The 16726-nt window shown below is 35.7% G+C and overlaps 1 protein-coding gene across 4 annotated transcripts in view; it reads left to right on the top strand.

Annotated features, from left to right (window-relative positions):
- The window catches only part of LOC110461679 (receptor-like kinase LIP2), a 30542-nt gene that overhangs the window by 11127 nt on the left and 2689 nt on the right, over positions 1 to 16726 (top strand). The window contains exons 1-10 of one of the 4 annotated variants that reach the window (XM_021515275.1): positions 772 to 942; positions 7395 to 7523; positions 8298 to 8521; positions 10170 to 10538; positions 11424 to 11485; positions 11913 to 12027; positions 12763 to 12881; positions 13662 to 13875; positions 14757 to 14828; positions 15146 to 15307. In XM_021515275.1, the coding sequence (XP_021370950.1) occupies positions 7499 to 7523; positions 8298 to 8521; positions 10170 to 10538; positions 11424 to 11485; positions 11913 to 12027; positions 12763 to 12881; positions 13662 to 13875; positions 14757 to 14828; positions 15146 to 15307 (1362 nt within the window). In that variant the 5' untranslated portion in view covers positions 772 to 942; positions 7395 to 7498. The other 3 variants (XM_021515274.1, XM_021515272.1, XM_021515271.1) reach the window with 3 other exon arrangements.

Raw genomic sequence — 16726 nt, 5'->3', positions numbered from 1 at the left:
AGGAATTTGTTATACAGTGCTGGTCTCTATAGACAGGTATTTGTGATACAGTACTGGTCTGTGTAAACAGGTACTTGTTATACAGTGCTGGTCTGTATAGACAGGTATTTGTTATACAGTACTAGGTCTGTATTGACACTAATTATTAAACAGTGCTGGTCTGTATAGACAGGTATCTGTTATACATCACTGGTCTTTATAAGCAGATATTTTATAGACATATGTGACCTTATAAACAGCTACTAGTATTTGTGGTGGCATTTTTAGAGATATATATTAACTATTCGGATTTACCTGGTCTCTTGAACAGTATTTGCTATAAGAAGTAACAGAGATAGATCAAGTGGTCTTTATATACAGGTAGTTGCTATACAGAGGTGATGTTTATAGATAGGTTTTTGCTGTGTGTGTGGATGACCTATACAGCTATACAGAGATGTCCTTATAGTCAAGTATTTGCTTAATAGAGGTAACAGTTTGACAGATGTGCAAGTAATCTACATAATCCTTTTTCAAAGGAACTGAACAGCTGATATATATACCCAGAATACCTGTGCATAGGCCTAGGTCACCTGATAATATACCCGTAAAATATGCCCTCGTTAAATATCTGTAAGCATCTGGTAGGTGTGGGCCACTCGTTATTTACTACATTAGTATAGCCACACACTGCTCGCACACACGTACAAACACATACCCACAACACCCACAACAGGATGTAGAAAGTCGTATTCAAATTTCTGTCTCATTCCACACCTTACTGCATTTTATTCTATCTCGCAGTTCCTTACCAGGAAGGGAAGGGCTCAGGAGAGTACTTGAATTCCCATTTTCATTGGTTACCAGATTAACAGTTGATCAGGATTGGTTAGAAATTGACTAATGACTTGTAATATTGGTACGGAAATCCTATCCAATTCAGTACACTTCTATGGGTCAGAGGTAAACGTCCTGGAAATGTTTGTTTGTGTAAGGTAATTAATGTTTGTCCTGTACATGTGATGGGCTGGTTCTCGGCCGGTACTTTAAGGGCATGCAAGGAGGATTGATGTATGTGGTGAAGTATGACGCAACACTGGGTCAGGACTGGCTGCGGCTAGAGTGTGTCACGCTCCAAATACCATAGTGTCCTCGATAAACCTCCATGTAGGCTCTGTTTACAATTTGCTTGAGTATTTTTTTCTCCACATGAAAACACCTCGCATAATTTCAGAGATGCTACTTCAGTAACCAGATATCTGTACTGTTTGGGTATTTAAAGTAAACAGTTCCTGCATATGTGTTTGTGGAGTAAGGCAGCTTGGAATTGCTGCAAATATTGAATTGGAATTGAAATATTTATTGAAAATTTGCCTAGTGGAATATTTGAAGAAGAAAAAATGGCATACAGATGCAGGGATTGATAGCCAGTGATTGTAATAATGCGTATTTACAATATCACAGTGCCTGATGATCAGGATCATGGTACCGGTATGTATAGGATTTGTTTTTATCACGAAGAATTTAAATTTTGTAGGAGGGGAGGAGGGGCACTTATAGTTGATGTTATAGGTGATGGGACGTAGAGAAATTAATGTTTTTATAGTAAACCCCAAGAAAAAAAGTTATTTTGGGTGACTCCAGGGTCTCCCTTCACCCACAGAATATTTTTGCCTTTTACTGTGCAGACACGACAGCTGAGGCTATAAAATCATGAATGTTTTTATACAGTATTATGATGTTTTTAGTGTTATAGAATTATTATGCATGGGTCAATGGATTAAAAGTGATTGATATTTAATTTTAGTAAAAGAGAAATGTAAAATTAATTGTTAAAACAGAATTATTTAGAAAAATGTTGCAATGCATAACCTAGCCGTTGGTTATGTTACTCTTGTTGTTTATCATGTACATTAATTTATTACCAGTTTGTGGATTGTAAAATAAAATGACCTGACAATAGTCACTGTAATTCAGTACATCTTATTTGTGTTTGTTATAAATGAAATATAACCTTGTTAGTCCAGGGATTTCATTTATCTCAAAAGTTTCTGTTTTTTCAAAATAACTAATTTTCTCTGGCAAAAGTTTTTAAAATTTGTTAGGTGTCCCGTGAGAAGAAACACTTCTTGATGATCAGCGTGTCAATTTTTTTTCTCGATAACTAGAAACTTTCATACATTTATGAAGTGTGAAAACCCCAGTATACAGTGCATAGCATCATTGTGCAACAATAGCAAAGCGCCATAGCATCAATGTGCAACAATAGCAAAGTGACATAGCAACATTGTGCAACAATAGCAAAGAACCATAGCATCATTGTGCAACAATAGCAAAGTGCCATAGCATCAATGTGCAACAATAGCAAAGCACCATAGCAACATTGTGCAACAATAGCAAAGCGCCATAGCATCATTGTGCAACAATAGCAAAGCGCCATAGCATCATTGTGCAACAATAGCAAAGCGCCATAGCAACATTGTGCAACAATAGCAAAGTGCCATAGCATCATTGTGCAACAATAGCAAAGCGCCATAGCATCATTGTACAACAATAGCAAAGTGCCATTGCAACATTGTGCAACAATAGCAAAGTGCCATAGCATCATTGTGCAACAAAAGCAAAGTGCCATAGCATCATTGTACAACAATAGCAAAGCACCATAGTATCATTGTGCAACAATAGCAAAGCGCCATAGCAACATTGTGCAACAATAGCTAAGCATCATAGCATCATTATGCAACAATGCAAAGCACCATAGCATCATTGTGCAACAATATCAAAGCGCCATAGCATCATTGTGCAACAATAGCGAAGTGCCATAGCATCACTGTGCAACAATTATGCAAAGCGCCATAGCAACATTGTGCAACAATAGCAAAGCGTCATAGCATCATTGTGCAACAATGCAAAGCGTCATAGCATCATTGTGCAACAATAGCAAAGCATCATAGCAACATTGTGCAACAATAGCAAAGTGCCATAGCAACATTGTACAACAATAGCAAAGCGTCATAGCATCATTGTGCAACAATAGCAAAGCGCCATAGCATCATTTTTCAACAATAGCAAAGCGCCATAGCAACATTTAATGATGTTAATGCATTGGCGTTGTTAACAATTGTGTTTTGCATATTTGAAATTATAATTACAAGATGTAAATATTAAAGCTGAATTTTTTACTTTTTTTAGCATTGATTGATAGGAATGTTTTACAATATATACAAATAATAATAATATGCATGTTTTATGTCATGGTACTGTGAGTGATCATGAGTGACCATTATCTGTCATTCATTCACCCATAGGTTTCTACATTTTTGTCTAAATGTAAATATTTGGTCTGCGGTTTTTTGAGATGAAGCACTATTATGCTTGTTTGAATGAAAGACCTTTACCTACTTTCAAGGTTGCAGGAGTTAAATATTTAAAAAAAGAAATCAAACGACACCTTTTACCGAACCAGATCCTGCAAACACTGAAATGTTGCTTTTTCTTTTCAAATATCTGATTAAATTCCTGACCATTTAAATTTTTCAAGATCATAGGGGTCAAATATGTTCTCTGTGGTTGATCCTACAACATCTTACAATGTATGACCCTAATCATATCATTTCTGCTGGCAATATCTTAGCTTCCTGCCTGTGAATTCATCTAGTAATTCTCTGATATGACATGGACCAAAAAAAAAATGCCTAGTAATTTATCATTAGAGCAACCATATCTATTCAGTTCAGTGGAAATTATAGGAAATGCTATTTCATTGTCCTTTAATATTAATTGTTGTAATTAAAAATGGCCTTTCACATTTAATTAACATTTTTATTTTGCTGTTTATTTATATTCGCTGTAATGATAAGTTTCACCTTCATTTTATAGGGAGGAAAAGGCAAAAATTAAACTGCAGGGAAGATTACCTGGTATACAGTAAATATAATTATATAAGCAGCTACGTGCATATGTACAAGGAAGAACTCGTGGACACAGTAAAAAGAAAGTCTAACAACATTGTCATTTAAAAATTGGAAAAAATTACCTAATCAAAGAATAATTGATATCTGAAAAAGTCTCCCACAAGATATTGTTTTATCTTGTAACATATTTGACTTTGTGAAAAACTTGGATGAACTCTGGAAAGATCTTGAGTTGAAGTAGGATCATACAGCGTCTTATGTATAGGCTTATTTTATGTTTACCGCATTGTATTTCAAATTATATTGATGTGGATATAGAGGCAGCAATGCCTGCGTCCACTAATATCCTATTAAATCCTATTAAAGACTTATCTATGTTTGAAGATGGAGAAAAAAGCACAAGGCAATGCATCTCTATATCTTTATGCTTGAAGTTGGATATAAGAAATATTAACACAGGGTCACCACTATATAACTTTATATTTAGGGCTGGATGAGGGTCACCACTGAATCGAATATACTGGAAGCTCACAACTGGGTCGCTACTGTTACCCGTACATTAATGTTTAAAGCTGGATGTACATAAAACCAAACGTTTGCTATGTGCAAGATCTGTATACCTTTCAGTTGAAATACAGAAGTGTTGTTACCTGATAGTAGTTTAAAAAAAATATATAAACTATACCTCCCATACTAATCAATTTACAAGTAAGTGTATGAGTCTTTCTTAGAAATACCTTATTTAGTTCTTCATGTTCGCTTAAACTATGATAAATACCCGTAAGTAAATTAAAAAATACTTCATGGTGATAAATCAACATTGATCAGATCTAGAGCTGGAAATGAATCAATATACCTTAAGAATGTAGCCGGTTATTATTTGAACTTCCCTAGTGTATTTACTAATGACTATAATCGTTTGAACTTCCCTAGTGGACTTGCTGATGAATGAAAGCTGACCTTCTAGCCTTACATCAAAATAAAAGATCACAATATGACTGGCCTCTGTAGTTGTGTCAGGTATCTAGAATACTTCCCTAATGTTTGTTTACTTAATCGGTATAAAAATACAATCATTTAGACAATAAAATAATTAACTGATGATGATCCGCCATTCATTGGCCAGTCTTGTCATGAGCTATATTCATAGGCGTGTCGTTGCTTTTTGTTATTGGTCGATTCATAATACAATGTAGCCGCTGGCTCCTGGCTGGTTGTAGAATGTGTGTCCTTTACAAGAAGTATAACGTCGTCAGCAGACAGGTATTCATAAATAAAATGATAATCTAACATACGCTTCATTACCTGTGTCAAATAAAATTAAAAAAAAAACCAACTTAAGCTTAGGAAAATGGTATCTGCAGCTCACCTTTTAATTATAACTCATACGCATAATTTTCAGGTGTAAATTTTAATATATTTGAAAATGTTCCAGGTACAAAGTTAATATACCTTTCTTCTTAACGAAGCTAATCAGGCTTTGATGAACTTATACAACCTTTTAATGATGTGTTGAATTCCTGTCAGGCTTGAGGACATACATCTGTAATTACTGGTCCGGTCGTAAAACCTGACAGCAATACATAAGGTTAACGTATATATAGGACAGGTGATATAGATCAAATTCTCAGGTCAATACAGGTAAATCCTTCTGGTAATAATGATAGTGTAACAGAGGTTCTTTACATAGGTTACATGATGCATGGCAGAGAGTTGGCAACCATATATATTGGATGTTGATCTTAAATAACGTGTGATATGGACTATTAGCTTTGTGTATGATTTGATGCGATAGTTCTATAGCTATGTAGTAATGGCAGTGTCCTGGCAACGACATACCATGTACTAATATGAATTGTAAGTATATTTGCATTGTCAACGTAGGTCTCACTTTGACAATAATGTACAATCATTTTGAAATGAACATATGGATGTGCCCTGTTAAAGTGTATAAAATTTGACTTGATATATGGTGGCTGAGAATGTTCTGCACTTTGACTTAAAGAGATTTATCACTTTACTGTAAAAATTACCTTCTTTCTAAAACAGTTTCACACTTCAAAAAACATGAAATTTATTTTATGGATGATATTTTGATGACACGCATGAAAGGTAAAAAACAAGGCATTCATTTTTGACACTGGTTATCATAAAGCACATGTATAATCTACTGTTTATTGGAACCATTTAATCCTTGAGATATTGGGTGATGTCAGTTATTGACTATCTTATATATCTGTTGTAGACTAAGATATCTGATGTTGTCTGTTGTGGATTGAGATATCTGATGTTGTCTGTTGTAGACTGAGATATATGATGTTGTCTGTTGTAGACTAAGATATCTGATGTTGTCTGTTGTGGATTGAGGTATCTGATGTTGTCTGTTACAGACTGAGATATCTGATGTTGTGTGTTGTAGACTGAGATATCTGATGTTGTCTGTTGTGGATTGAGATATCTGATGTTGTGTGTTGTAGACTGAGATATCTGATGTTGTCTGTTTTGGACTAATATGTGTGATGTTGTCTGTTGTGGATTGAGATATCTGATGTTGTCTGTTGTAGACTGAGATATCTGATGTTGTGTGTTGTAGACTGAGATATGTGATGTTGTCTGTTGTAGATTGAGATATGTGATGTTGTCTGTTGAAGACTGAGATATGTGATGTTGTCAGTTATAGACTGAGATATCTGATGTTGTCTGTTGTGGATTGAGATATTTGATGTTGTAGACCGAGATATCTGATGTTGTCTGTTGTGGATTGAGATATCTGATGTTGTCTGTTGTAGACTGAGATATCTGATGTTGTCAGTTATAGACTGAGATATGTGATGTTGTCTGTTGTAGACTACGATATTTGTTGTTGTCTGTTGTTGACTAAGATATATAATGTTTGTTGTTGTAGACTAAGATGTATGATGGTGTACGTTGTAGACTGAGATATATGATGTTGTCAGTTATAGACTGAGATATATGATGTTGTCAGTTATAGACTGAGATATTTGTTGTTGTCTGTTGTTGACTAAGATATACATGTATAATGTTTGTTGTTGTAGACTAAGATGTATGATGGTGTATTTTGTAGACTGAGATATATGATGTTGTCTGTTGTAGACTGAGATATCTGATGTTGTCTGTTGTAGACTGAGATATCTGATGGTGTCTGTTATAGACTGATATATCTGATGTTGTCTGTTGTAGACTCAGATATCTGATGTTGTCTGTTGAAGACTGAGATATCTGATGTTGTCTGTTGTAGACTGAGATATCTGATATTGTCTGTTTTGGACTAATATATGTGATGTTGTCTGTTGTGGACTGAGATGTCTGATGTTGTCTGTTGTAGGCTGAGATATCTGATGTTATCTGTTGTAGACTGAGATGTCTGATGTTGTCTGTTGTGGACTGAGATGTCTGATGTTGTCTGTTGTAGACTGAGATATCTGATGTTGTCTGTTGTAGACTGAGATGTCTGATGTTTTCTGTAATTGTTTGTTGTAGTTACCAGTAGCAGTGAGAAGGTGTGTGATGTGCGACCAGTATATCACCGTTTCAGTTCTGGTGATCATGGCGCGGTGGGAGGATCAGCTCCATCACCCAGAGATATGTTAAAGGATCTCAACTCCACCAGTAAGTATAGACTCATTTTCAGAGTCACTGGGGTCAAATATGATGCTCAAACGACTTCTGAAGAAGAATTGAAAGCTTTTATATGGCCGTGTATGGCCTGTAGCTGTCGTCATGGAGTTTTACTAAACAACCTTGGTCCCTATTCAAGGTTAAATGTGTGTCTAATTTGTTTATATGCTAAAGAAATTTTGGAAAACCAATTTTCCTAAACTCAAAAAAACATTTTACTAGATGTTTTCCTGAACGGTTTGGTTGTTTGAAAACAGTGGAGGGCATAAAGACTCTAAAGGTCTAAAGGAAATTAATTTCATTTAGCATAGCTTCATAGAGCACATAAACATTTAGAATATAATTTTGATTGAATACCATCATTGAAAATATGATCACTAAAATCTTTTGCTAGAAATGATTTCTAGTCTTGAGCTGTATGTGTGGTTTAAACAATCAGAATGATAAAAGTTTCAGTATTGTATGACATAAAGCTGAATGCACTATAGAGTGGTAAAGAATCTGATTTTCTCTTTGTCCACTTTTATGAGAATCCTAAGTGGGCAAAATAACAATGTGGTGCAGTAAAATTATCTACCTTGTTTAGCTTTCTGTATCTACAAAATTTTATTTTGTTTTTAATTTTTAAGCATTTTACAGGTGAAGACTTGGTGTGATTTATGCCTTACATTGCTGTCATAGATTTGTCGTTTATTCAGATATTGATTTAAAATAAATTCTTCATATATTTGTTCATTCTATAGTTTGTGGATTTATTGTTTACAGAATTGCCAAAACCATGTCCACCTGGGGCACACCCTCCTGGGAACCCGCAGAACAACAAAGACCACAACCTTAACTTCAACATGCCCGATAAATCACAACAGGGGTCAAAGTTCATGTCCAATAAGATGATGGAGGACAAACACATTCCATCTATAGAGAAAAACTATGACGACAAGGTCATACCAGGACAGAACAAGGTCACAGCGGGACAGGACAAGGGCAAAGTATGGACAGTAAAAATACACACTTAAAACATGCTTATTAGTAACTCTTGCTTGTTAGCTCACCTGGCTCTGTCGTCCGTCCGTCGTCAACTTTTTACTTTAAACAACTTCTTCTGAATTAACCAAAATACTCAAGCTGATGATATTTGGCCAGTAGCATGCTGGGATGAAGAGCTACCAAATTTGTTCCAATGAATGACCTTTGCCCATTTTCAAGGTCACAGGGGTCAAATATGTTAAAATCTTAAAACAACTTCTTCTGATTAACCAGAAGGCCCATGATGATGATATTTGGTCAACAACATGCTGGGGTAAAAGTACTACCATTTTTGTTCAAGTGAATGACCTTCGCCCATATTCAAGGTCACAAGGGGGTAAAATATGTTTAAACTTTTAAACAACTTCTTCTAAATAACCAAGAGGTCTAGGGTGTTGATACTTGGCAAGTAGCACATTTGGATACAGAGCTAACAAGTTTGTTCAAATGAATGACCTTCGTACATATTCAAGGTCACAAGGGTCAAATATGTTGAAATATTTAAAAAACTTCTTCTGAATAACCAAAAGGTCTAGGGTGATGATATTTGGTCAGAAGGATGTTGGGATAAAGGGTTATTAAGTTTGTTCAAATGAACAACCTTTCCCCACATCAAGGTCACAGGGGTCAATTGTCTTAAAAACGTTTAAACGACTACTTCTGAATGACCAAAAGCTCCAGGGTGATGATATTTGGCCAGTAGCATGCGTGGATGAAGGGCTTCAAAGTTTGTTCAAATGAATGACCTTCACCCATATTTAAGGTCACATGGATCAATTGTCTTAAAAAACCTTTAAACAACTTCTGTATAACAAAAGGGTCCAGGGTGATGATATTTAGTCTGAAGAATGTTGGGATGAAGGGTTATCAAGTCTGTTCAAATGAATGTCCTTCACTCATATTCAAGGTCACAGGGGTCGATTGTCTTAAAAACCTTTAAACACCTTCTTCTGAATTACCAAAAGCTCCAGGGTGATGATATTTGGCCAGTAGCATGCGTGGATGAAGGGCTACCAAGTTTGTTCAAATGAATAACCTTTGTCCATATTCAAGGTCACAGGGGTCAATTGTCTTAAAAACCTTTAAACGACTTCTTCTGTAGAATCAACATCAATGATTGGATATAATCAGTTAGTGTCAACCGTTCGATTTTTGATTATCAATCGGTTAACCTACCATTACATAATCCTTAAAAAAAAATTTTTTTAACAGTGGCATGGCTTTTCCTTTTATTAATTCTACTAAGGAAATCAAAGTTTAAAAAAGGTCAGTTAGAGGCATTTGAATATCAGGGTCCCAAGGTCAACATCAAGGTCACTGTTGTTATTTATAGGTCAGCCACAGGGCAAAAGGGGGATCCTTGTTCTAGTTTATAAATACAGGACTCGCTGAACTATGGTTTGTTCCTGCTAACGAAAGAATGTGTTGTTAATTTTGTATCGTTTGTGATTAGTATAACTAACATTTTTCGGGTAAATAGGATAATGCTAAAACCATATTTGATGACGAGCAAAATCTGTGCATATTTAATTGGCATACTGTGGTTTAAATGGTTGGTTGTTGCTAAAAAAAAATGTTTCTGCACAATACCTTCTGAATTATTTTTAACAGAAAAGTTTGATGGGATTCCTGTCGGTAAGTGGAAAGGGAGACAAATCTATGTGCTCAGTGCAGGAGAACGAGATTCGGTCGGAGGGGCCAGCAGAGGAAAGCAAAGGCAACATGGGGGAGCCCTCCATGAGCCTCGACTTAATGGATCGAGTCAAGAGTCATGAGGGCTTGTCTACCCTGAACCAGGATGGGAGCTGTGATGCAGATACTGCCATGGCAATCATTAACACACCAAGCTTCACGTACAAAGAAATAAACCAGGCCACCAACGGGTTTAATGATCAGTGCAAGCTTGGGCAAGGCGGTTTTGGCGAAGTCTTCAAAGGCAGACTCAAAAACTCGCAATGTGCCATCAAACGACTCTTCTCTGTAAGTACTTCAATTACAGTTACTGTTAACAAACTAGTACGCTCAATTTCCAGTTGTAATTAAGCATGTCCCTCATTGTTATGTTTTCAAAGTTGGAGAAAGTGCTTGTAAAAGTTCTTGTGTGATTTTGTGATTCCTGACTTCACTGACATCAAGAAACACTCGACAGTGATTCCTGACCTCACTGACATCAAGAAACACTCTACAGTGAATCCTGACTTCACTGACATCAAGAAACACTCGACAGTGAATCCCGACCTCACTGACATCAAGAAACACTCTACAGTGAATCCTGACTTCACTGACATCAAGAAACACTCGACAGTGAATCCCGACCTCACTGACATCAAGAAACACTCTACAGTGAATCCCGACTTCACTGACATCAAGAAACACTCTACAGTGAATCCTGACTTCACTGACATCAAGAAACACTCTATAGTGAATCCTGACTGAAACATTATCAAGAAACACATATATCTGTTTGTCGGTAAAGCACGGTTTGAATACATAGAAAATATATACAGTAAATTCACATGTCGGTAAGAGTCAAGTTTCATTGTATTTCAAACTCAGTGACAATTAAAGGTACCTGATGGTAAGCAGGAAGCGATCAGGGGGTATAAACCTTTCATTTGTTATTTGTATGTTGTACACTTGTTTGTAATTGGGTCTATAGTTTGTAGAATTAAGCAAAAAATTGTAATTTGCAGAATTATATTATTCCTCATTTTTATGTTCGTGATACGAGTTCCTGTACTAAATTTCATAAATCAAAAGTTTCCGAAGATATTTTGATGGCATGGAAAAAAATGAAGATAATATATTACATAGTTTACATAATATATTGGCAAAACCTGATAACATAAGTGTGTTTGTGTGCAGGGATCAGAAGGGGACCAGGAATCACAGAGTCATCTGAAAACCGAGCTAAAGGCACTGATTCGGTAGGTCAGCACTTCTGTGGGTTAAAAACGTCAACACTATATTTTCAATCAATATCTCCCGCAAATACACATTTGAAGTACATGTACTACAAAATAATGATATTAATCTGCAGATCTTCTGGTAAATATTTCAGAAACACAAAATGTTTTAAAAGGAAGATTTCTCATACGTATCGACATATTTTCAGGTTTGATAATATGCCAACATTTAATCATGAAGGGAAATACCATACTTATTCTCCAATAAGCCCAGCTGGGCCCAACACGTTATCTCTTACTCAATGTGGGGAGACAGGCTCATAACAGGACAACGAAATAGACTTTTTTTTGCATTTCTTCTTAAATTGAGTAGATTTGTATCGTCTTATTACCAGGCATTTTTTTTAACTGGATAACTACATCAGTATTATAATGTCCTACTTTGTAGATACCGACACGAGAACATTGTAGCTCTGTACGGGTATACACTAGAGGGATCGGATGTCTGCCTTGTCTACCAGTTCATGCCTAATGGGTCACTTGAGGACAGACTTAGCTGCAAGGTAATGCAGACATGATACTGTATTCTGGGAAGATTTTGCCGCAGTTTTAACTTTCGCATGTTTCGCCCTCCCCAATGATGGGGAATTTATAATGACACCAAATATTAGTTCACAATATCGATATAAAAGTAACTATATATAAAGGGTGAAATTATCACTGGGCGAACATGGATTTTATCAGAAAATCGCTGAATACTTGACTGGGCGAAAGTTGCCTGGTATACGGTAGTGTTGTATTGATGTTTGAAAATTTAGCAGCCTAGGAATTCAAAAACATTTTGTTTTCTGTACCAATATGTCATAAAATTAATATATAATATTTTCATGTCTTGTTGATTTTCAAGGAAAGTTCATTAAAGATAATGATTCTGTTGTTTACCATATATATATGTATCAATATTAAGGTTTCAACGAATGAGTGCTTTAAATTTCTGGAGGCAAAAAGTTGGTGACAGAAACTTCGATTTCAATAAGTACCGGTATAGATAATTGCTTTTCTCTGCTTTATAAAACCACATATTCACCTGATCAGAAGTTTGTAATTGTACAGTACAGAATTTACCAAGTGTTGATAGTTGATTTACGGAGTTGTTCTTTTAACGCCTTCACCCGTAGGTATCTTTATAGTAGACTCTTCCATACATTTATGTGGGTGAGTCATGGTCTACAGTGGTGAAAGGGTTAAAGTAAAACTCACTGGGTTTCCAAATGTTGATTAGGTCTTGTTGTTTTCAGTCCGGGACACGACCGTTGACGTGGCAGGAGAGACTGCAAATCACACGAGCCGCTGCTTGTGGTCTCCAGTATTTACACACTCTGGGCGCGGCACCACTCATCCACGGTGACATCAAAAGGTAAATTCCTTATACATGAATTTGCCATAAATCAAAAAAACAATTTAGATAGCACACTTGCTGAATGATATTGACAGGAATTTTTTTCTCCAATTGTTTTGTTTCTGAATTATTAAATTATTAATTATTAAACTTCTGAGGAAAATTATTTTTTCAGATTTATGATGCAAAAACATCTGTTTCATGATCATATACTTCATGTAGTTGCTTTTGAACTCACTTTTTAAAATCAACTAACAACAGGTTTTTAATGTTTCATGCAAAACTAACTCCTTCTATAAATCATCCTTATATATGCCGACATACGTAGTTTATTATGATGAAATATATGTTGCTTCCTCGTATCTCTTAGATCACATGTGAGATCCATTTTCTTGATTTAAAAAAAAGGTGTTTGTACAAGAACATAAATGTCATATATTATTTACGTTATTGAGGAAAGTTTTTCTTGCTAAGGACATGTATTTTTCAAGAAAATAGGCCTCTCAGGAGCAAATAAGAAAGCAAAAAGAAATCAAGAACAAAAGTAAGCAGCTTGAGAGACTACTCTTGATAGTCCAACATACTAAAATTTGGTTGTTTGAGACCTTTTACTTATTCACCCCTGAAATTTCATAATGTACTATTCCGACCTTTGAATTGGAAGAGTTCAAATGAGTCTCCAGGGGTGAATGAGTTAATGTGTAATTTACATACCGGTCGTTTAAGATCTGGTTGTTTGAGACATTGTGTAATTTGCAAAATATTTGCTTGTTTGAGACCTTAAATGTTTCATTTCAGTGCCAACATACTTCTGGATAAACATTTGGAGGCCAAGATTTCTGACCTGGGGATGGCCAAGCATGCCCAGAAGGGGTCCACAACTGGGGCACTCACTCACATCACCAAACAACAGATGGGCACAAAGGAGTACACCAGCAAGGCCTATATGCCTCCGGAGGCCCAGAGGGGCTCACAAATGTCTATCAAGGGAGACACATTCTCGTATGGAGTGGTACGTCACATAGATTTTGTAGTTCTTAAAGTCATCCAAATAATATTACACCTTCATTTGCTAGATTTTTTTTTTTTTTATAGCTTTAAGATTATTTTTATACTGTACCAAGAGAGACCATGGCCTGGCATGATTTAATTTCATATGGAACATATTTTCACTCTCATTTAATCCAAGGGATAATGTTCATAGAAACAAATTCTTAAAAATAAAATATTTCATCAAAATAAATTCATGTTATCGACCCCAAGCAAAAATAATACTGCATTATTCTACACACACAGGTGTCCAGGTTATACAGGGTTACATAAATGTTTATACAGTGGGTTCTAGTTTTAAAATTAAATTTTCTTCGTTTTACAACAATTACAAAACAAGTTCTATCAACTTACATTATTGATCACTCTTGTTGACGCGGATGGAAGCACGCAGGGGGTTTTAATGTGGGAGAAAACTGGAGTACCAGCTGGAGAAAATCCATTTGGTCGAGCAGGTGACCCCATACTTTTTCACATCCGGTCGGGAAAATGAACCCCGGCGTCTTGTTGAAGTGCGAGTGCGCTAATCTACTGAGCCATCTAACCAACCTGGGCTCTTAAGTTGACTGTCTGGTTTATACAGGTGTCCAGATTATACAGGGTTTTCACAGTAAATTACAATGAGATGTAGATGAAGGTCTGTTTATCCAGGTTTCTGTAATATACAACATTCTGCTTAGACAGGGTACAATGTACAAGGTACTTCTTAATATTTGCCAGTTGTATATAAAAACAGGGCATGTATTGGGTGCGTCTTAGTATTTGCCAGTTGTATATACGAATATGCCCTGATATGTAAATCACAGTAGATTTTTTGAGAGTAAACTTTTTCATTTTTACCAGGTGATGCTGGAAGTGTGTACAGGAGAACAAGCGTATGATGAGAAACGAGAAGGTGGCGACGCCAAATATCTGGTACGTTATAAACATTACCTGCGCGACAAAACTCTTCCCTGTATGACAGAGTTCTTCTCTATATGGATTTTATTAATCTCCTCAAAATAACCAACCATTGACATTAATCAATAGATACATGTTATTGCTATGTATGATTTTAAACTTTCAAACATGATCTGTTCCGATTTTTTCCCATCACTCTGTGATCATATGTTGTGTAGGTAAATCATTATTACTGAATTTCCACCGAGGTAATAGATAAAAGGCTATTTTCTGTAATTGTTAATGTGTTTTTACTAACTAGATGAGGCTCATTGTTTCTGTTGTAAATACAGGAGCGATATGTGACCGAGTACCTGGAAGCGAGTCAGACACGGTACGAAGATCTCCGTGACAGTAAAGCGGGTATGTGCTCGGATGATGTCTACAACAAGCTTTTCCACATTGCTCTTCAATGTACGCAGAAAAAGAAAAAGGATAGGCCTGATATGGTCAAGGTAAGGCTGCATCATCTTATTTAAGAAAATTGTTTATTCGATACAAAAGTAAAAGATCAGAATCATTGGACAAAAGGAGAATCAAAATAAATGATAATATTGCTATCAAAAAGAATAAAACTGTAACTAAGAATTTGGGAGTCATTATTTCATTAATAAGAAAAGCTTTTGAGATATTTTGAATTTTGAACAATTAAAGTAAATAATTCAAATGTTCGATGTAGAAACCGATCTCCCAAAGTTTGTACACCTTTTGAACCAATACCAACACAGATTAATTCACATGTACAATTTAAATCTTAATCATTTAAAGTTGGCCTTTGTTGTTCTGAACTTAGGAATTTTGATTATACATGTATTCATAACCGAAAATAAGGAGATATCTCTGTCTGTAGGAGGAATTTTGATGATACATGTATTCATAAGCTAAAATAAGCAGATATCTCTGTCTGTAGGAGGAATTGTGATTATACATGTATTTGTAGCCGAAAATAAGGAGATATCTCTTTCTGTAGGAGGAATTGTGATTATACATGTATTTGTAGCCGAAAATAAGGAGATATCCCTGTCTGTAGGAGGAATTGTGATTATACATGTATTCATAAGCTAAAATAAGCAGATATCTCTGTCTGCAGGAGGAATTTTAATTATACATGTATTCATAACCGTAAATAAGGAGATATCTCTGTCTGTATGAGGAATTTTGATTATACATGTATTCATAACCGTAAATAAGGAGATATCTCTGTCTGCAGGATGACTGCCTACTGGCCATCAAGTCATGTTTAACTTATTCACCTCTTAAGACGCATTTGAACTCTTCCAATTCAAATGCTGAAGTAGTTCATTTTGAAATTTCGTGAACAATCCTGCTGACAGGAATTCACTTCTGTTGTTGTGCTCTTGAACACTTTGTTCCAGTCTAACCCAGTTATACTATTGTGTACCAGAATACTGGAAAATTCTTTTGTTAAAAAATAGTCCCCTCCTAGGAGGAAGATGCAATAAAGAAAACTTGAAGTACATTTTAGTTACTATCATAACTCAAAAGTTTGTTTTAGATTTTACTTACTTTCTCCAACGTCTGTATGCATTAGACATGCAGAACACACATGTGGGACACACATGTGGAATAACTCTATCCCACCTAGGTGCATCCAGTTCCCTGTTCTGGAACTAGATTTTCTCTAAATTCTGACTTGAGACTGTTTTGAGAGAAGAAAAAAATGAGTTCAAAATTTTCAGCACTTTATCGACTGATGTTCTGAAACCAGAACTGTGACATTATTTTGAGGAGATTTGTGATGTCATTAAGGTAATTTTGGTCAACAAAGAATATCCACTGCCAAAATGCAATGGCATCTCACATTGCTTCATGGTGATTAACAATCGTAAAACAAGCTTGCTGTGAAGTTTTAA

Source organism: Mizuhopecten yessoensis, unplaced genomic scaffold (genome assembly GCF_002113885.1).
Source record: "Mizuhopecten yessoensis strain PY_sf001 unplaced genomic scaffold, ASM211388v2 scaffold10651, whole genome shotgun sequence".
Lineage (NCBI taxonomy): Eukaryota > Metazoa > Mollusca > Bivalvia > Pectinida > Pectinidae > Mizuhopecten > Mizuhopecten yessoensis.
The sequence above is the reverse complement of the archived record's forward strand: the minus strand, read 5'-3'. Positions and strand labels throughout refer to the sequence as shown.